Source organism: Xenopus laevis, chromosome 7S, assembly GCF_017654675.1.
Source record: "Xenopus laevis strain J_2021 chromosome 7S, Xenopus_laevis_v10.1, whole genome shotgun sequence".
Taxonomy (NCBI): Eukaryota; Metazoa; Chordata; class Amphibia; order Anura; family Pipidae; genus Xenopus; species Xenopus laevis.
In genome coordinates this window covers 25,980,006-26,002,777 of record NC_054384.1, presented here as the reverse complement: position 1 = coordinate 26,002,777, position 22,772 = coordinate 25,980,006, and the positions used below count along the sequence as shown (strand labels likewise).

Here is a 22,772-nt window from a genome sequence, read left to right as displayed (position 1 = left end):
AACCCGTAAAACTGTCAACTTCTCTGTTGTGAGTCAAACTGACATGTAAAGTCCCGGCCACACTGGAGTTAGTTTATTCTTTCAGGGTCCAACTCCTGCAAGTGTGGTGACAGCCCTGCCCTAAATTTGGCTGCTCATATCAGTGTCATTGAAGAGTTGCCGCACGGGGTAAGGTAATCATTAACTGAAAATGCAGTGAATGTTAGCAAAGCACAGACTGGGTATAGGTGTCAAATGGAGAAGAGTAAAGCAACAGTGCCCTTTTTCTTCTGTGCTAGTATGGGAATCACACATGCTGCTATCCTACCTACATAATCTGTATTAAGCAAATTGAACATCATTTACTTTTAGAACTGTAAAATGAATAACATGAACGGGAAATTGCATAACCCCACATAACATATTCACACAGTTATTATGCGCTATAATCAGACACATGAAAACTCAATGTACACACTATGTAATGGTGCATAGTATCTATATGACAAAAGCATTCTGCATAATGACAAACATGTTTAATGACAGCATTCATTAGTGTTTTATATGAGATGCCAGACACTTTACAGAGCAATAAATGGGAAGCAGACAAGGCCGGATCAAGGAAGGCCAGGGAATGTTATTAATTATATGCATGAAGTGCTACAGGGACTGGAGCAGGTATGAGAGGCTGATTAATTCTATGTATGTTGTTTTCTATTACATAATAGTTCTAGGTAAATTCTATACATACATAGAACTAATAATGATTTGCGATGGGTGAATAAGTTCCGTTTTGCTTCACCAAAAAATTTCTCTAGAAAAATTGCAAAATATCTTGAAATCAATGGGTGTTTTTTTTTTGCAATTACTTTTTTATTTTTTTTTATTCACACAATGCACTGGAGTCTAAGGGAATTTTTTTCCCATGGCCAAAACTGACAAAAATGTTCGCCCATCACTAGCTAAGGCTTAGGTAAACTTCAGTAATGAAGATCTCTCACACTATCATTTAAAGGAAAAATACTCTCCCCTTTCAATTCTCCATTTCTCACTTCTGTAAATGAAATGTAATGTGAGGGCACAGCTTCTATTTGGATACTCAAAATATATATTTTAGAGAGAATTACTAAACTGCGTGGCTCTGATGAGGCATTGTCCATAGGTTGCCGCATTAGTATCCACCAAGAATGTTTCGATAGACAGAAGCAGCATGGTGGCTACATTACAGCTAATAATTGAAATAAGCGGTGTCCTTTTGGTGAATTTAATATAATTAAAAGGAAAAAATAGTAAAAGTTTAGACAAAGATAAATCAAAAAGCAAAACAAACCCACAAATTGATCTCTTGCATGACAAAGTGACACTAACGTCTGATAATTAGGGATGCATTGAATCTTGGAATTAGCTGAAATTGAGCCTTATTCTTGCAGGATTCAGATTTGGCTGAACAAAAACCAAACCCTAATCATCATGTGACTTTAGACTGGAAGTTGGTGATTTATTTTATTGTTGCCTAATTGCATATACAAATTAGGGTTCAGATCCAGTTTGGGATTCTGCCAAATCTTTTATGTGAGATCCAGCATTCACCCAATTCTTATCTGTATTTTATATCTGTATTCGGTGCATAGATAGCTTTATCATTTTACCATTTAATTTCTAGGGATGCACCGAATCCACTATTTTGGATTCGGCTGAACCCCCGAATCCTTCGCGAAAGATTAGGCGAATACCGAACTAAATCCTAATTTGCATATGCAAATTAGGGGTGTGAAGGGGAAAACATATTTTACTTCCTTGTTTTGTGATAAAAAGTCTCAATTTCCCTCCCTGCCCCTAATTTGCATTTGCAATTTAGGAAACCTCAGCAACCACTCCTCCTCTGCCATGCCATTCTGCCAATCTCTACACTCTTTATACCTTTCAGAATAAAATTCAAATTAATGACCCTGACATTCAAAGCACTTCATAACTCTGCCCCACCCTACATCTCTGAACTCATCTCTAAATACTCACCCAACCGCTTAATACGCTCCTCTACTGACCTGCTACTCAACTCTTCTCTCATTACCTCCTCACATGCTCGCATTCAAGACTTTGCAATTCTCTCCCACGGTCTGTCCGACTTTCTCCCAACCTTTCTGCTTTCAAAAGATCTCTTAAAATGTACTTCTTTAGAGAAGCCTACCCTCACTCTACTTAACTACCAAATGCAATACCACACAGTGGCGTATATACCGGGGGAGCAAAGGGTGCAACTGGGCCAGGGCCCGCACCCCCACAGGCCCCCCCTGGCAGATTGTGTGTGCTGCAGCCGGCGGACGAGGGTGGGGGGGCCCACGGCCCGCCCCCACCTAGTTCCGTTACTGATACCACATACAGTACTACATCTCTCACCCACTTAATTCTGATCTTGCCCACTCCCACACTTTGTGTTATTCCCTTTCCCTTTAGATTGTAAGCTCTTTTGCACAGGGCCTTCCTCACCTTTTGTACCGGTATTGGTTGTGATGTATGTAACTCCATACCTTCTATGTATGTAATTAATGTGATTTAGTTGTATAAACACATTTACTTTACAGCGCTGCAAAATATGCTGGCACTATATAAATAAATGTTAATAATAAAAATAATAATAATTCAGATTCTGTTCGGCTGGGCAGAAGGATTCGAATCATATCCTGGATTCAGTGCATCCCTATTAATTTCTGTAATATTATTGGTCCATACACAAACACTGGGCTTTCCATTGCCATACTGTACTGGCTTACTATAGGGCCTGCAAAGTCTGTTTATTTCACACACAACAGAAGGGCTGAGGAGAAGTACGTACCAACGGAGTCAGAGCTTGCTAGAGCTGCTAGAAATTTCTTAGAAATGTCAATCACACTCTGGATGTTTCCAAACAGAACATCAAAATCCACACTGGTCATCTGTAGAAAGAAGAATAAAAACTAAACTAGCATATAAAAAAAACCACAACTTCATATTCCATTGATTGGTCAAGCCTCTGGTTAAATGAACCGCTGATTTTTTTGTGGCAGAACAATCGATGCCTCCAGCAGCCACTGCTCTTGTACATGTTATGGCTGCAAGTCTCCAAGCTTAAACAGAAGCCCTATTTCTTGGCAGCGTTCTTCTTCCATGTGTTTCAGTTTTGGTTAATGAAAGCTTTGCAATATGGCAGCTCCCAATCACAAGTGTAACTGCAACATGTAGAGAGATATGGAATTTGGCACACGTCAATTACTCAATAACTATCCCTATTTATAGGGAACACTGATATCCCAGTAAACACTATACATTGCTAAGGTGCAACCTCTGGAACCATAGTTAAAAATTTTATGATTCCAAGCAGAGCAAGGCTTAAGTCACAAATCAGTAAAAAATGGTAAAGAATAGATCAAAAGACACAGGATAAAGGACAGATTATTGTCTTTTATTGTTTCTGTACTTTGTATCTCCTGTTCATTATACTGTTTCACAAGAAAAAGAACTTTCACATAAGCCCAGGCTGTATCCTTTGACAAGTATCAGACATGTCGGCAGTCAAGTTTTGACTTGAGATTTGTACTCTGCGTGCATAAATATATGCACCGTTTCAGTAAAGCTGCCCATACCTTTACTGATAAAATCCAAAGTCAAAAGGTCAAATTCTGTATGGGGTTGGCCTGTGGATTTTATCAGTATCTCCATGGTCAGCTTTACTTATAAACATAAGAGAAAATGCATGCAAGTAAAATCCAGCATGTCAGCCTAGTACAGTGAGGCTCCTTTATGAGCAATAGGTATATCTGATATTTATAGGATGAAGTTACATTGCATTATTGCTGTGTTGTGGTTTTTTTTTTAAAAAAAAAATTGTGTTTTGAATAAAGTGTATATATATATATATATATATATGGGATCCCTTATCCAGAAAGTTTTCAGAATTACGGAAAGGCTGTCTCTCATAGAATCCATTATAATAAATTAATCGATTTCCTTTTTCTCTGTAATAATAAAACAGTACCTTGTACTTGATCCAAACTAAGATATAATTAATTCCAAAAGGTATACATAGCCATATACGTCATGCTTTTATGTTAAGCACTGGAAGATGACTCAGTAATAATAAATATCTCACCTGCTTTGCCTGCAAGGGTCCCATGATGTGCTCCACACATGTCTCCAGGTCCTTCAGGTAATCTCGCTCAGTTTGTAACAGCTCCTCAATCACCTTCAACCTCTTCTCCAGCATTCTCTGTTCCAAATTCTCTGTGGCAGCTGCAGTGGATGGAGTCTGCTCCGCACCTTCTGGCTGAGAGGAGAGCAAAGTCATTTCTATGGAAAAAGCAGAGGCCTTTGGTTACACAGAGGTTATAAACCCATCAGCAAGATGGAAGCCCAATTAATGTCCACCCTTTCCATTAACAGCATTTTAGAAATCCACGCATTAAATGCTTTTTGTCATATCAAAAACCATGTAACAAATATTTAACTCTCTCCAAAATCACACCCAAGACCCTCATTAGAGAACACTGAAGGAGGCTATTGTGTTGAGGACCTTGCTATAGGTCCTGAAGCAGCATTTATGGCAGTAAATGTGGTCATGTTAAAATGTACACAAATGTACTTGCAGCAAAACACACTCCTTGAGCTTCCGGATACTTGCAGAAAGCACCATTGTATCAGTCCAGCCTGCTTGGATGAATTCCGCGCAAATACTGCTATTGAGGCTTCGTAACCATGGAGCTACTGGTGGTATTACCAATGCTCCCATAGCGGAGCAATCACACATTAAGGGGGTTATTTATCCAAGGTCTAATTTTGAATTTATGTAAAAAAAAAAATTTTTATAAAAATTTGAATGTACTTACAACTTGAATGGGAGGTTATTTATGAAAAAAATCGAATGTCTAATGTTCGATCAAATAGTGCTGACCTGAAAATTCGATCGAGTTTTCCTCTGAAAAAAAAACTTGAATGTCAGGAAGGCAATTAACATATTGAAATGGTTCAACGGACCTCTGCCACTGACTTGTAAATTAACTTGACGAATATTAGAATTAGAACTGTTTCCATGGTCGAGACGTGATAAATCTCTTAAAATTAGAAGTTGTGAGTTTTGACTCAAAAAGAAATTCAAAAAATCGAATACGAATTTACCATTCGAACCTTAATAAATCTGTCCTTAATTCTGCTTTAACATTGAATACTGCAAATGACACAACCTCCCTCTGACAATTTCTACTGCAACAAAATAAATATAGGATAGAGATCGGTGTCTTCACAGATGAAAAAGTAGGTGCAGTTAATCACTAAGACCATTCTGATAAAGGCAGCAATGATCTTGCAGGTCTTCCTTTCCCTGAATGCCCTCAGCACCAGAACCTCAGCATTTATGAAATTAGCTCATAACTAGAACTACCTTTAACCAAGAGGTAGTAAACCAACAAGAAAAGCAAAATAGAAGCCTTGTGCTTTTGGTTATGTGCTTAAGGAATTCAATGTATTGATAATAGGAATGCACAGTCACATTTCCCCTTTAAAGTAAACATGGGGCAGATAGGAAATAGGCAGGGCTATTTGCCAAACCTTGTCAATAATAAAGATTATGCTGGTTGCTCAGCAACATAATAATTACATATTGCCTTTCCCTTTGCTCTATTGTGTCACTGAAAAAAGTTTCACTTTCTACTCACTATACTCATCTTGCATCCCAAACTTTTAATTTGCACAAAAAAATGTAAACCAGGGGTGTCCAAATTTTTTGCAACGAGGGCCAGATTTGGTGAGATGAAAATGTGTGGTGGCCGACCATTCAGAGTATGCACTTTAGATACCTTATTGAAGAAGGTCAATTAATTGCACTAATAATTCATTGTGGATTGTTGATTGACAATCATATTAGCACAAGCCACTTTAGAATAAATGATTGAAGTATAATGAATTATTTATTGATTTAAGCTTTGGCACTTTAGATAATGAATTCAATTAATTGAAGGTTTAATTAATTGCACTTTAATAACGACCAAGAAGGAAAATTGTGCCAACTGTATATTTTGCCAATATATCCCCAAAACGACCCAACAATGATTATTTGTGTTATCCGTAATTAACTTTTAATTTACAATATCCAAATCTCAATTAGCACTGACATATGTCAGACCCTGGTAATCAATAATATTGGAAGTGGGTATTGCAGACAGATCTAAATTTCACCAATTTAAATCACCTCTTTAGCCAAACAGATGTCTATTCACCTTCAGCCCTAAAGCGGAGCGTCACTGCCAGCTGGTAGCTCAGCCTATATTGCACCTTCAGCACCACGGGTTACAGGCGAGGCGCATTATTATGGATTTCTGGAGAGACACTGTGGGACGGTGTAAATTTGTCCGGACTTTGGACATGGCTGATCTAAACAATTTTCCAATATACTCTATTTTAAAATTAAAATATTTTATTATCATTTATTAGGGATGCACCGAATCCAGGATTCGGCCTTTTTAAGCAAGGTTCGGATAAACATGGGTTTCAGTTTTGTCTGTTACTATAGATTTGATGGTAGAACCAAATCTCTGCTTTAGTTGTATCACTATAACTTGATCTTTTGCTGCTGGGTGTGTTTGTTGTAGACCCACCTGCACAACAATGACATTAACACTTAGGGGCACATTTACTAAGGGTCGAATATCGAGGGTTAATTAACCCTCGATATTCGGCCATCGAAGTAAAATCGAATATCAAAGTTGAAGGATTTACCGCAAATACTTCTATTGAACGATCGAAGGAAAAATCATTTGATCGAACGAATAAATCCTTTGAATTGAACGATTCGAAGGATTTTAATCCATCGATCGAAGGATTTTCCTCTGACCAAAAAAGCTTAGAAAGCTTACGGGGAAGGTCCCCATAGGCTAACACTAATGCTCGGTAGGTTTAAAGTGGTGAAGTATGTAGTCAAAGTTTTTTTTAAAGGGACAGTACTTCGACTATCGAATGGTCGAATAGTTGAACGATTTTTAGTTCGAATCGTTCGAATCAAAGTCAAGGTTGTAGTAGCCTATTCGATGGTGGAAGTACCCAAAAAAAAACTTCGAAGTTTGAAATCCTTTACTCGAGCTTAGTAAATGTACCCCATATTGTGTTGGACTCACGACCATGTGGGCCAGTCAGATTAAATAACAGCCTATTTATTGAAAGGCAATGTACCGCCACACCGGCATATTTGTGCACTATTTGCTAAAGCAGGTGTGTTGGTTTGGTCAGGAGTTTCAGGTTCTGCACTGAAGCCCGATCTCCATGCTTCTCAATGGCTTGCGGCTGAGTAACACTGCATGGCTCCAGGCCAAAGGGACCAAACCTTAACCAAAGTTATGAAGCATTTTAGCAGTACAAGCTATACATCTGATATTCCTTAAAAAGTATTATTTCATATTTTTTTTTTTTTTTTATAAGGTGATTGCTTAAAAGTATTTGACCATCTATAAAAGGCAATAAGCCCCGTGAGGCTTCATCTGCTGGTACCAACCTACGAGTTACAGTACCGACAGCTGTACAGATGAACCTTTGCACTTTAATGCTCACATTGCCTTTAATATCTTCCTATATAGTGATTTTAGATTATAATCCACAAACACTTTATGTATCTACCACTATACTGATTATATACAACATTATTTATTGTATATACAGTGGAACCTAAATTTTACATCCCCTGATTTTAAGTTTTCCCTCATTTTACATTGTTGTTTTGTGATCCCACCTATATATTATATATAATACATTTCCCTGTTTTCTGGTCCCCTGAAAAACGTAAAATGGGGGTTCTACTGTATGTTACTTCCACCCTTAAAGGGGAACTATCGTGAAAATGAAAATTTAATATGAGCTTCCTCATAGTGAGGTAAGAAACTTTCTAAATATAATCAATTAAAAATTCCTCTCTCTGCATCTATTTCTCTTCATTCTGTCTTCATGCAGTGTCAGATGAATGATCCAATATATCTTATAGGGGGGCTCCCTTTCCTAGAAAATGAATTAGAGCTCACTCAAATAACTGATTCCAGTACAAACAAAATCTAACAAAACTTTTTGCACAAATTCTGCATGTAGAGAGACAGGATTTCTGGTGATTTTAATAGAGTGAGCTCTAATACATCTTCTAGGCAAAAGGAGCCCCCCTATAAGATATACAGTTAGGTCCATAAATATTTGGCCCAAATATTTATGGACCTAACTGTACTGGATCATTCATCTAACACCCAACTTCTGAATGAAGACAGAATTGGGAAAAACAGATGCTGAGAGAGGAATAGTGAAGATAAATTTGATTATTTCAGAAACGGTGCAGAATTTTTAATTGATTGTATTTAGGAAGTTTCTTATTTCACTATGCTGCATTTGCGGATAGTTCCCCTTTAAGTTGCCAATCCCAGCATCACAACGACAGCGCCAGTTATGTAGCAATCTAGAATTCACCAAACCGTTTCTTTTTTCATTTGTGGCTAGTATAAATCCCTTGTAAACTGCACTCATAAAATATACACGTTTCATGGCTAATTGCTATTTGGTTTGGTTTGCTCTGTTTTCCATGTAGTCATGAAGAAGATTTTACTACTGATCAGCTACAGAGCAAGGCCATTTCTAGGAAAGGTCCCCTCTGATCACGGTGGCAATACCTCATAAGCCTTGATAGATCATTTGGAATTGAGTGAATGAAGGTATGCATTGTTTTCTACGGCACAGGCTACAAACTGCCATAAGCAGTCCACAACTAGGGTTGCCACCTGGCCGGTAAAAATGATGGTTGATCCCAATGTTATTACGGTAATAGGGAAAAAAGATAAATATATAGGAAGGCCGGTATTTTTTCCCAGAAAAGGTGGCAACCCTACCCACAACAAATTTCTAAAAGACAACTCGCAAGGAAAACTTGTTTTGTGGCACAGTGTTTGTTCAATGCCGCTCAGCACTGGGTACTTTTAAAGATACGTTTAGGCAAAAACCCTTTCTGCCCTTCCCTGGAATCATCAGGGCCTGCAGCGTGATTGGCATGAAAAGACAGAGAGGGTTGTTGCCCAAAGTAAAGTGATTTCAAAATGATTGTGGTGTCTCTTCGGCAGATATACGAGTGCCCTGTCCTGTGTGTGATAATGTGTGATAAGAATGTGTGGGGGAAGCACTTGCCAGCAGTGAGTAATAAGGGAAGGTGCTGAATGCTGTGTTTTTCTCTCTCTGTGTAGCCTGGGAAACAAAAGTCTTGAACTTGGTTAAACAGAGCGAATCTCTCTGCAGCTCCCTGCCCCTCCCCCTCTCATTTCACAAAACCAGAGCAACATGCAGCCATGCAGCTCCCCCCACTCCCTGTTCATGACTAACCTTACACTCTTTTTTGGCAGCAAAGTAGTTAATAACTAAGGAATGTAGTTGTTGCCATCGAGAAACAGGTGTATTAACCCTTGCAGCTGTAATGAACTATAATTCCCAGCATCCTCAGCCATTTAACACTGTGTTCAATTTGCAAAGGCTAAAATGGAACCCCCAGGCACCAGCTTTATTTCCTTACCGTGGGTTCCCCTGCAGTTGGTCCCTGCTTTTTCTGCTCCTTGGATAACTTCTCATCTGAGGGGGGATTCATACAAACTTCGATTTCCTTTCACAGCAACTACACGGAGAAACTATTTCACTCTCCCATTATTAACATCTCAATAGCTGGAGACTGCACCAGAAACAATGGCACAAGGAGGCCGGAGAGGCCACAGGCAAGTGATCAGGAGTTAGGCATTTAATCCTGCGGATAGTGGGAGGGACATGAGATAGTAGTACAAAGCCCCTACTAACTGGCTGATAGATAATGTACACACTGCTGCAATTTAGGATAGCTAGGGTAAGGTCACACTGGGCGATTCGGGGAGATTTAGTCGCCTGGCGACTAATCGCCTCGTCTTTGCGGCAACCAATCTCTCCAAATGCCTTACCTCTGTCTTGCGCCGGCAAAAATGAAAAATCGCCTGCGGCATGGCACACGCGTCACAAGGACTTCTGAATACGAAGCACCATGTGTGCCATGCCGCAGGTGATTTTTCATTATAGCCGGCACAAAACAGGGGAAGCCCTTCGGGGAGATTAGTCGCCCCAAAGAAGAGGCAATTAGTCGCCAGGCTACTAAATCTCCATGAATCGCCAGCTGTGCCCGTAACCCTAAGGGTTCAAGCACACAAGGCAGATTCGGGGAGATTTAGTCGCTTGGCAACTAATCACCTCTTCTGCGGGGCGACAATCCCCCCCCCAACTGCCTTCCCCCTGCATGCCGCCTGCCTGATAATGTGTCCTTCCCATATAACATTTATATTATTACAGCCTGCTATAATGACAAAACGCCAGCGCCAATGCACTCGCGGCACTTCGATTTCCGAAGTCGCCTGAGGAAACTTCAGGCCATTTCGGAAATCGAAGCGCCGCGAGTGCATTAGCACTGGTGTTTTGTCATTATAGCAGGCTGTAATAATATAAATGTTATATGGGAAGGACACATTATCAATCCATAGAAAAAGCACCATCTTGCCCAAATTTGCCCTCCCTGACTATAGCTTGAAAGCATTCAAGCACTTTACAGACAATGTTTAGATGAAAATGTGCAGTGCCATCATGAAAATTTAAACTGCGAACAGCAAACCAGCCTAGGTCACAGCACCAATAGAAAACCACTGGAAGCAGAAGCCCTGTACTATGAATGGCAATAATAGAGAGAAACTATTTGTGGTTTCTGGTGGCACATTACAAAAACAATACACAAACTATTGTGTATCATCTGTTTATCCTGACAATACAATGCGGGAGTGCAGAAGTCCAAATCCACCAAGCACACTATAACAACAAGAAGAGAGAACAGCATGCACACCTGGGAGCACAGCATTACCATACAATGTCACATTCACACACAGTCCTGCGCATAAACAAATCATGAAAGTCAGAAACTGTGGTGGTGATAAGTCACATTTGACTCCGGTGAAACTATAACTTTTTATTCCTGAACTGTGCAAACAATTTTTCCTTTGTGCGAATTTAATACAGCTTTTGCGCCCCCGGAAACTGTTATAGCAACCACTTCCGACAGTGGAAGAAGTTTGAGAATTTTATGGTTTGCGCCAGTGAGCAGTGAATGTAATAAAACTTCTTACTGAAAAAGTTATGTTTGCTCCAAAAGATTACGACATCTTCAAGCACTTCTTAAAAGTGGGCAATTAAAATTCTCGATGCTATAACAGCTTAATGGTGGCACACAAGGCATTCTGGGGAGATTTGTCTTCTTCGGGCAACTAATCTCCCCTGAAATGCCTTCCCGCCGGCTAGAATGTGAATAATCTCACCGGAACAATTTGTGTGTAACCACCCTTAAGAGATACTGACACCAGAAAATAGCCCTTTTTATATCGCTCATAACATTGTCTTTGACTGCTATTTATCATTTTGCCATAAAAGAATTCCCCTGATGCTTTTACATTACCTTTCTTACCCCCATGTTCTTCTATAAGGGAGCTGCCATATTTGTGCAGCGGTAGTCTGTTAGCATTAGAAACTCTGACAGGTTAAGAAGAGACAGTCAGGTTGGCAAAACAGTCAGGTTTAGGAATTTCAAGTGACAATTACTTACAAAAGCAGACTTATCAGCGGAAAATGATCAACGTGACCTATAGGTAACTTTTAATGTAATTAGTATTTTGAAAAGAAAATTTTTAGAGTCAGTATCACTTTAAGGAAGAATATTACATTGCGAAAGGCAAATTTTTATTCTTATTTGTGCAAATTTTTTAGCTCTTTGCAGCTTTTATTACATTCCCCCCAATGGCCCTTTAAGATAAGGCACCATGGCATTCCAGACTGATTCTTCCCTAAAAACACTAAAAATCTATTTCAGGGCTGAACTCTACGGGTGTCTTTCATCGGATGCGGTCGGAAAGACATATCGCAGGAGACAAGACGCATGTAGTCGCAGGCATCCAAATAGAATGGGAGTGAACGTAAAGACGCAGGTAAAAACTCAACACGATAAGACTGTTGGATAAAGACCCAGCTTTCTGCTTTCACATTCGACAGTCGATGGAAGGTAGTTTTTACTTGCGACTTTTGGTTCACTCCCATTCTATTCTGTCTCCTGTGTTATGTTGTTCCGTCCAAATCCGACGAAAGATGCCCATGGAGTTTAGCCCTTAAAGTGTGAACAGAGGCCACAGAAAACAGTCACCTGGCCAGTGCATGCTGCAATTTTTTGCTATTCATATCATATGGCTTATTTATGAACACAGTGCGGTATATTAGGAAGCAAATGAAAACATGTTTTCATCAAGCCTCATGCCAGAATTATAGTCTCCTTCTGCCTCAAGTCCTTGGGTTCCACCAATGATGCCTCTAAAAGGATCTGCCCTGAAATTCATTCTAGGACAAAAGGGGTTAAATAAGTAAGAATGCAGCCATAATGTGTGGCCTCTAGCAACTGTTTAGCAACCAGGCCCAGAGCTACTGTGGCAGGAATTTAGGAAAGGCTGTTTGCAAAGGGGAAAAGACAATTAACAACCTGAAACCTGAAGACCCGGTCACTTATTATTATGTGAAACAGTATGATGCACAGATGTAACAGGTTTTGGTTGGTGAATTTATGATTAATAGTCCCCAACTTCCAGTATCACTCCCAAATACACTTCATTTATTTTATAAGCTTGTGCTTAACCTATAGACCTCCCAGCTATTAATTTCTACTCCCAGGAATCTCCAAACTGCTGACTGAGCATTTGTGGGGGGAGGAGGTATGAGCACGGGGATAGAGCCTATACCGTAATGGTGAAATAATAAGAAATAATAGCACATCATCATTTATAACAGGGCTTCAAGTTACACTAATGCGGCATTATGTGTGACCAGGAATGGCATCTCACTTCCTCCTCATCCCGTGTGGCTAATTAGTGGTTCATTTAAAGGCTTGCTGCAGTCTTTACTGGTATCTGTGCCATCATGCAGACGTAACTATTTATTAGAAATTTAGTATGCAAAATATGGCTTATGTGTTTATAGTTCAACAGTGACCATCATTCACTTATTATGCAATGTTTAATATGCAGTTTGCTCAGTGATTAATATGAAATTGTATCAAAAATACAAATCACTAATTACACGGTACAACTGAAGTCGCCATGAAATACCGGATTCTGCAGCAGACAATTTAGTATGCAAAATATGTCTTGGGGCCATCACATTCATATGTTCCCATATATTATAAAGGGCATGGCACTTCATTTAATAAAATGCCCCCTCTATGTGTTTATAGTGCATAATAAATTCTCCTTTATTATGCAATGTTTAATATGAAGTTTGCTCAGTGATTTATATGAAATTGTATCAAAATACAAATGAATGTAATTACACGGTACACAAATTTGTTGTTAGTATCAACTGAAGTCACCACAAAAATCCACTGAATACCGGATTCTGCAGCAGAGATGAAGTTTTAAAGGGGTTATTCACCTTCCAAACACTTTTTTCAATTCAGTTGTTTTTAGATTGTTCCCCAGAAATAAAGACTTTTTTCAATTACTTTCCATTATTTATTTTTTACATTTTTTCCAAAATCTAAGTTTAAAGGTGAATGTTCGTGTCTCTGGTGTTTCAGTCTGGCAGTTCAGTAATTCAGGTGCAGGCTCTGAACTGTTACAATTTTGCAACATTTAGTCGATACATTTCTCAGCAGCATCTCTGGAGTATTAGCAACTATTGTATCAATTTTAACAGCTGCCTGTAATGAAACCCAGAGATTCTGCTCAGCAGGGACAAAGATAAGAAATGTATCAACTAAATGTATCCATTTAGAACAGTTTACAGGATCGGCGACCCCCCCTCCCAGAGCTGCTTCAGAAGGAGGGAAATGACACTTTACACTTCAATATTAGAAAAACCGTCACACATAGAAAATAGTAAGTAATTGGAAAAAGTCATTATTTCTAGTGATCTATCTGAAACCAACTAGTTGTTTGAAGGTGAACAACCCCTTTAATGAGAAAGAAAAGCTCTTTGTGCCGCATATGATACAAGAGCTCGAGCACAATGCATATACCAGTGTATCCTTTGTGAACACTCTACACTGTCATCTGAGAACTCAAAGCCTTCCTTGTAAAGAAAGTAGAAAAAAAATGAACAGGGGCAGGTAGAGTCGTAGGCTTTATTTATCCATAGCCAGTGAACTGAAAGTTTCCATTTAAGAAAGCTGCCAATGCTCTGATGCCCAGAGTCGCAGAACAGGAGAATGGCCCCTAGCATTTGTTTTAGAAACCGAGGAGAAGCACTGGAACTGATGTTATTGACGTTGCTGCTACATCCATCATCAGACAGCTGAATAGTATGTCATGGAGGAAATGTGTCACCTGTAAAACAAGGCCACAGATCCTTTGGAGGAAACATTAGTTCCCACAGTTATTTACCAGACAGATTTACACTAAATGCCAAAGAAAACACAAAGCCCTGCAATATTTACAGGGAAAGTCATAACTTTAATTGTACATCCTAGGACTTCCAAGACTTTACTGAAGTGCGACAAGAACAGAATATGCACAGAAAAACAGGTCATACTTTTGTATTTCAAACAGAGAAGACATGTTCTGCATGCATAATATACGACATCTTCTCATTTTATGGTCTCTTTAAAAATACGGGACTTTACAAATGATAGAAATGAAGGCTTTTTAGCCATGCACTAATCAAAGCATGGATAAATCACAGGGCCCAGGTGGCACTTAACTTTGGAGCAAATCTATATTTGTGTATTAGTGGTTTTCCTGTAATCCCAGTCTTTGTTCTCCAAACTTTGTATCCTTGCTAAACAGAGAGAGGGGATTTGCAGCATTGCATTCCACCATACTCCTCCCTTTCCTTCCCTAATGTCACAGGGACAAGACACGGCCCTGTAACATGGAGGAATCTAATCTTGCACACAACCAGAAGCACCAACAAATTTTCTCATTCCAAGGGAGTGAGTGAGGAGAGCCTAAATGAAATCATCACACTTCCTACCTGTCCTCTGTTCTTTAAATACTGTGTCCAGCTTTGTCTGTGCAACATTTGGCAAATCCCAATGGTTGCCTCCCGCTAAACAAGGTGTGGGCTCTATTATCCGGAAGGCTTTGGACCTGGGGTATTCTGGAAGAGGACTTTATGAAATTTGGAGCTTACCAATGGTGTCAGAGAGATAATGCTATTGTCCTGGATACGCTGGTGCCAAAAGCTACTTGCTGCAATTGCAATTGGACACAACCAAATTAGTTGGCCACACACAGGCAGACCCACTTGTTTGGCAACCTCTCCAAATGAGCAGATCTTGCACCGCTATGCCCATCTTGAGTGGGCAATATTGGGCTGGTCCAATTGTGGGCCCTAGGGCCCAGCGATCGGATCACAAGACCAGGAATGCCGCATCAACAAACCAATGAGGTCCTTGATCGGACTGGAATTTTAAGACCACTTGATCAACATTTAGCCGCTTTTTGGGCCAAATATTGATCACAGAAGCTTGTCAGAGGGCCCCATACACCGACCAATAAGATGCTGACTTTGTCTGCTGGCAGCTTTTCTCAGCATCAGCACTTTAATACAATCTGTCCCTTTAGCAGGTGGTATGAGAAACAAAGTCACAAGTAGTTCATCACTACTGTACTACTGTATATTGCAAAAATAGGACACTGACATATACCAATGTGTTCAGCACTGACCATTCTATTCCTTGACATGGGGAGGCACATTTTTTCAAGGGTCTAATTTTGAAGTTTTGGAGTTTTTTAAAACTCCAATAAATTTGAAATTCGGCTAATCTGAATAATAAAATGTAATTTTCTCAACTCGGACGAATTGAAACGACCTGAAAACTCCTATCAAATTCGATTCGAATTAGAAAAACTTGAATGTCATATAGGCTGCAAACATCACCAAATTGATTCCTAGACCTCTCCCATTGACTTATACAGTAATTCGGCAGGTTTTAGGTGGCCAGAGTATGAGAAATCTCGAAATTCAAATTTGAATAAAACTCGAATCGAGTTTGGATAATTTACAATTCGAATTTGAGAGTTTTGTCCAAAATTTTTTTTTTCTTCGACCCTTATTGTATTTTTCAAACCTAGTAATTAAATTTGGCTTTCATGATAATTTGGCCACTGGGAGCACTGTTTAATATGGCAGCTCCCAATTAATATCAATAAACAGAAATATATATATACTATAGGGTATAGGTATAAACAATTAACAACTTTAACAGAACATCCAAAAGATAAAAAATTAAACAAATGTCAACTTATCCATAGGACATATAGCCCCCATAGCCATCTTTTTCTAAGATATAATGTCCATCATTTCAGCTGTAAAATTAGGGGAGCTGGACATGTGAGTGCATAAATTCTATTTACATTCCTATCAGACTTTCCTTTCGGGGTCTATTAGTCAATTCAGGTAGGATCTCTAGCCACAGTGACTAATTGCTGAATTCTGACAAACCACCAGACTTTTAGGGAGAGGAGAAGCATATCAATGATAACTGTACTGTTCAGTAACAGAATTAATTTGAGATATTAATAGCTATACATAGTTTAACCTCTTTAATGCTGACATTCCACACATATTAAAAGGCTGATAGTCTGGAAAGGGATGGGCAGCCTGCGTCACTGCAGACAGGGAAGCCAACTCACCCCTTTAAAATTGGATACCTACAAAATCAACATGACTCCAAAGGGAGCACACCCATAAAAATGATATTACAAATGATAATAAAGTTAGAATTAGAAAAGTATTGCACTCGCAATGGAATGATGACTATAGGCTTATCTGATATAATGTTCTTCCAGTGTAGCCCATGAATGTTAGTATGATCTGCTGATATCCACGGCAAGAAGAAGAACATCCCAAATGCAATTATAGTTATGCAACTACGTTAAAACCCAACTCTGACTCACTGATGGATAACAGAATCAAAGCAACATACTGTACTTCAAGTAGCAAATTTATTAGCGGCATGATGCAGACTGTATTGCTTCCGGAGTATCTTTATGTATGTATCTTTATATAGGTATGTACATATATGTATGCATGTATTTCTTGTTGATATGTTATGGGAGATACAGTATCTAGGTAGAACGGTTGATGTTGCTGTAAAGCGCTGGATTATGAACCAATAAAAGTCTTGGGGAAAATCTACTGCTCTTTGTATGGACTACCTACCCCCCTCCACCAAAGCCATAAAACTGAATTCCCAGCATTATTCCACTGTTATTGTTAGACAGATTAGCACAGCCAAAGCTATATAGTTTATAGGTTTTTATTTATGGTGCCTGTCAGAAGAATTACCATGGTCCAGATGATTAAAGAAAGTCTGGTACCACATACAGCACAGCGCAAGGTGAAACAGTAGAGATAAGGGGCAGTAAAAGTACTAGTAGTGCAAGAACAATGCTGATCTGGGTACTTGTTTAAGTGAAAAGTGTTATCACTGCCTGAAAATAGGAGCTACCAATCCCTGTTAGAACAGATGCTGTATGTAAGGTAATCAGGGAATTCCTACTAAGTACACCTGTCACAGAGGTTGGTCGCAGGCCATGAACGTTGATTACAAAGTCCTATCCTGATATCAGTATGGGGCCGGGCTCTTAACTGCCATGCAACTGGTGCATCTGGCGCTCACTGTTTGCTATAGAGGAGACTTTGCTAAAGTTTAACCTTCCGTCCACGCTCAGGAACTCTCAAGGCACAGGCCAAAACTGCTGGGTCTCCTGTAACAATTGTCAGGCTGTGTGGCATTCTAGAAATAATGCTCAACTTGTATGAAGCAGGGTAGGTTGGTCATTCCAAAATGATGAATGATGATGCATCCCACAAGTTTGTGTTTGCTCTTTCTGTATTGTAAAAATGGACATTAGATGTCTGGTGTCTTACACAAAATTATAAGGGTGCACCACAACTTGCTGGTGCTGGTGTCTCTACATTGGACAGAAGACTGGTTTGTGACCAAAACCTTTGTTTTACATTTTTCCTTCCTAAGAAATTGAAATTAACGGAGAACAGTGTTGTGAAGCAGTAGTGCCACACAGGGGTCAAAATCACCCTTCTGAAATACACAGGCTCTATGTGGACAGTAGCCTCCTCTACTTTTCGCATCCGGAACAGTTGTGTTGGCTCTGGTGCGAAAACACTGCTGATTTTTGTGCGAAAATGCACTTGTGTTTCTTCGCTGAAATCTGAGGAGTGTGTTTGAACCGGAGGTAATGCAATATTTCCAGAAGTGAAAAGAAGAGGAGTCTACTGCTCTTGTACAGGCTGAAATCAGCCTTCATATTTTAACAGCCTTATTTTGGTCCTTGTGTGGTACAAGCCTAATACCTCTTTCATTTGTGCATGCTCATTTTTCTGAACTGCCCTGGGGTGATCAAAAACAAAAACTGGTTGCCAGGAGTTCCCACTGGTGCAAAGTGGCATCTTAGTCATTAATGAATGCAAATGTCTCAGGGCCATGGTTGACAGGGAGATTTGTCGTCCAAAACACAACTGCGGGTGAAAAATCTCCTGAAAATTATTCTCCACTGGCAACAATTAAAATCGCCAATGGTAATACCTATGCGTCCCTAAGCTGCCTGAAGTTTCCTTGCAAGGCGACTTCTGAAGAATAAAGTGACATGTAGGTTCTACCACTAGCAATTATTGCAGGTGGAGAAGCATTTTCAGATCTGTTGCCCTCAGTTTGTGCATTTTTATTGCAGCTGACAAATCTCCCCCTTGGCCATTACCTTTAGTACTAGTCCTAGTTCTGTTTAAAACTTTTATGCAAATCTTCCACTGAAGCTGGCCATAGAAGCAAAGATCCGATCGTACAAATTGAGGATTCGTACGATTTTCGAACTGTGTGTGGAGAGTCCCGATATTTATCGTCTGGCGGAGATCGGTTGTTTGGTCGATCGGACAGGTTAAAAAATTTTGTCGGCTGACGATAAAATATCTGTGTGTGTTGCCGATCGTACGATTTTCAGTGGTAGACTGTGACCAGCTTTTGTCAGACATAACTTTTGTACGATTGTTGTCAGGGGCAGAACTTCGGCTGATCTGTTCTTTTCTACTTTATTTGATCTGAATGGTTAATGGCAGGTCGGGAGATGGGGAAGTCCGATCGTTTGAGGATTCGAACGAACGGATCTTTGCATCTATGGCCAGCTTTAATCTGGATATACATGTACTGATAATAGCTGCTGGCTTGGCCCCTCCAGACCGAATTGTCAGCTTGCATGATAAATCTCTGAACAAAAACCATCCACATTTTTGATATCAGGATGTTGAAAAAATCCTGCTTGGACAGTTCACTTCCAACAGGTGTACATTATAATCCAATTGTTGGCCAAGGCCAAACAATTGGATCAGCATAATTAGGCCCAGCACAGGGGTTGAAAAATTTGTAATTGGTAAGCTCATTTGGTGACCACCAAAGCAGATTTTTATGTATATTCTCAACTTTAGCTAGTAGTTCAACAGCATCTAGAGGGTGGCAAGTTACACACTGGCTTTTTGTTACAGTCTGCTACCAATCAAAAACCGGCCTATATGATATGCTGTAAACCTGCCCATCAACATAAAGCTGGGGCTGGTTAGCACGAGTGAGTGGAAGTGTCAGAAGAAAGTGGGTGGAATGGAAGATGAACAGCTTGTGGGGGATGTGAAAAGGAACAGTGTTTATATTGTTTTACTCAAATATTCACTGCCAGTGCTAGGTCAGCCATTACTTTACTAATTACCCTTTGGCAGGACTGGAGATAAACCCCAACATTACCTATGTCTTTTAATGATGCAGAAAACACTTGGTAATAAATCTGAAATGTATGAACTTATTCTGAACGAGCTGTTGTATGTAATGACACATGCAGGGCTGCAGAAATATGCAGTACAGGATCACACCAGTGTGAGAAATAATGAAGGCTTGTAAAGGAAAAAGTGAAGAAAAGAGACCTATTTGTTTACCATTAAATATTAAGGCTAGTGTCATAAATGGTGTTTTCACCACTGGCGTATTTACGTATTTAGAGGTAGCGCTTACCTTAGCCTTGGTTTAGATATTTATGTGAAAGTTTCCTTAACTTTTGATAATACTAGAACAATTTCACAGATTAATATGCCCCTAAAGAAGGGAGAACTGTGGGTTCCCCTCAGGTGAACTGAGATGAATCGGTGCCACCTCATAGCTACTAAAAATCACAAGTAGTGAACATTGACCCATGTGCCATTGCCCTTATAGTGCCAGGCAACAGCAGCAGTCTGGACAATAGAAACCTGGATCTGTGTCTCTTGTGACTTGATACTCCATTCTAAAACTAGCTAGTACCTCAACTGTAAAGCATTGCGGATCAACTTACTATTGATCAGCCAAAATGTTTTTCCAGCAAACTTTTTGCCATTCTTTTTCTATGCTAGCCTACAGACTCTGCTCAGCACTTGGTACAACACATATTACTGCTCACAAGCCTACAGCATAAGAAACTACAAGATAAATTGCTGCTGAACTGTACTATTAGCACTGCTGCAGGGCACAGGATATGTTAGAGACACTGTAACTATAATAAAGGCGTCAACCATTGCACTTTCTTGAGAATGTCATCACTTACCTTGCCTCTTTTTCCTGTTCTGCACAAATTCTGACCGTCGAAGACTGCTGGGGGCTGTCCTTCTGTAAATGCTGTTTCTTTTCATATCTACATTGGAAATAAGTTCGGGCCTACTGTAGGTCTCGTGGTCCTGGTTCTGCTGTCGTTCAAATGAACGAGAACTTCTTGGAGCATAACAATCCTCATATTCCATATCCTTTTGGTCCCTGTCATAGCTATCAAGGCCATTATTTACCATATCCTCCAAACCATCTCTTTTATCCCTTTCTCTGGTACCTTTCCCCCCAGTCTCAAAACTATCAATCTTCCCCCAATTTTCATCCAATGGCCTTCTGTCCTTGTACTGATCCTTGTAGTTTTCCTTGGAAGTTCTCTGAGAATTCAAATACAGGTCTACCCCCTTAGGAGGACTGCTTTCATAATCATAACCAGTGCGTTTCGAATTGTTCTGGGATTTTGACTCAAAGGAATGGCTTCTGTCCTTCCTTCTGTCATCATAATATCTCTCAGATGAGTTCTGAATTTTCTTGCTGTCACCATCCACATCATCACAATCCAAAGGTAAAAAGTCATTATGGCATGCATTTGTCTTCCTTGCATTACTGTATTGTTGCCTAGATTCTTTAACTTCAGTATATTCCCTTTCTTCTTCTTTCTCTCTTGGGTAATCCTCATAGTCCCTATCAGAGGTTCTAGATTTTCCATGCGAAATTTCTTCATATCTGTCCAGTTTGGGGTCTCTGCTATAATAGTCCTTTGCCCTCCTATAGTCCTTTTGGTACAACTCACGACTTTTCCGATCCATGTAGTTATAATTCCCCCGGTCTGGGTCAGAATATCTCTTATCTACAGTCCCATGTGTGGTATAACCGTATGGCTCCATGTCACGATTGTAATATTCACTCTTTCTAAGACTATATTCCTGATAATGTCGATCATCACTGGGAATGTCATATTCCCTTCTGGGAGCATAAGGAGAGTTGGCATGTATGTACTCTGAATAATAATTCCCATCATCATAAATGATTTTTCTGTCCTCATACTGACCTCCATTCCTGAATCTCCCGGGGTTGTCAGAGATATTCTCCCTGTAGTCATAATATCTTTCTGCCTCGCTATACCTGATCCAGTCTTCATTTTGGGATGTCCTGTAATAATCACACAGATCTGCTTGTCTATAGGCATTTGCTCTTCTATCATATTTCCTGCTGTCTGTGTAATATTGCTCTTCCCTCATAGACAATGCACGGACGTTCTCCACATACCTCTGTTCCCTGTTGAACTTGGGATATTCAAATGGATCCCGCTGCCGTAGGTTCTGATAATCCTCAAACTCCCAGCTCATCTTGTTGTGCTCTCTTTCAGGAATTATAGATTCATGTTCTGCCGTCCTGTATGGTTCAAGCTGCAAAGCGTTCATCCAGAACACTGGCTTTTACCAGCTTTCAACTTGCAGCCTAATTCCCAACCCCCACTTGATACACTCCAGTCTGAGTCCATAAGCCTGGAAACAACACAGTTTGGTGCCTGGTAATGAGAAATCCATTGAACTGCCTACAGTCTCTATAGTTGAAACTCCGTCTGACTTTCTTCCAGCATACCTGCAGACACTCCCTGCTCACTGGCTTCTGTTGAAACTTCAATGCAGAGTTTTTTTTCCCTTTCCTTTATCTTGAACAGCCAATCAACAGACATCTACTACCTCTCCCACCTGATTCCAGAATTAATTAGTAGCTAAGGTCATATGAGCAGAGCACCGATGAGTCCTTGAATATGATTGGGCGAAGGCGTCCCCCTCTACAGGGGAAGGCAGGCTTCTCACCAGATGAACAGGCTTGACTGCTTATTGTTATGCTAAACTACTCAAGGAGGCAGACAGGAGATTATGGCATACGAAGCAGAGATTTACTGAATCAGTGGGGAAATAATCTCTTTATTGAATTGGAAAAAAAACCATGCACTCACACGGCAGAACAAAAGTAAAACACAAAATGGCATATTTATTATGTGGTATAAAAAGAAATTCACCAAAAAAACGATAAATAAATTGCGACGGTGCGTGAAATTTATGTCTTTGTAAAGCAGCTGGGAGGGTTCCCTGACTCAATAAACTGCTCTAAATTGACACATTAGTTGTGT

General features: G+C 39.8%; 1 protein-coding gene across 2 annotated transcripts in view; it reads right to left on the bottom strand.

Moving 5' to 3' along the window:
* dnmbp.S (dynamin binding protein S homeolog) overlaps window positions 1-22,772 on the bottom strand; it is an 89,094-nt gene that overhangs the window by 20,122 nt on the left and 46,200 nt on the right. Inside the window, exons 1-3 of one of the 2 annotated variants that reach the window (XM_018227514.2) lie at window positions 20,634-22,254; window positions 4,106-4,302; window positions 2,813-2,912 (exon numbers count right to left, since the gene is read on the bottom strand). In XM_018227514.2, coding sequence (XP_018083003.1) covers window positions 2,813-2,912; window positions 4,106-4,302; window positions 20,634-22,053 — 1,717 coding nt within the window. In that variant the 5' untranslated portion in view covers window positions 22,054-22,254. Of the gene's footprint in view, window positions 1-2,812; window positions 2,913-4,105; window positions 4,303-20,633; window positions 22,255-22,772 lie in introns of those variants that run through there. The other variant, XM_018227513.2, reaches the window with a different exon arrangement.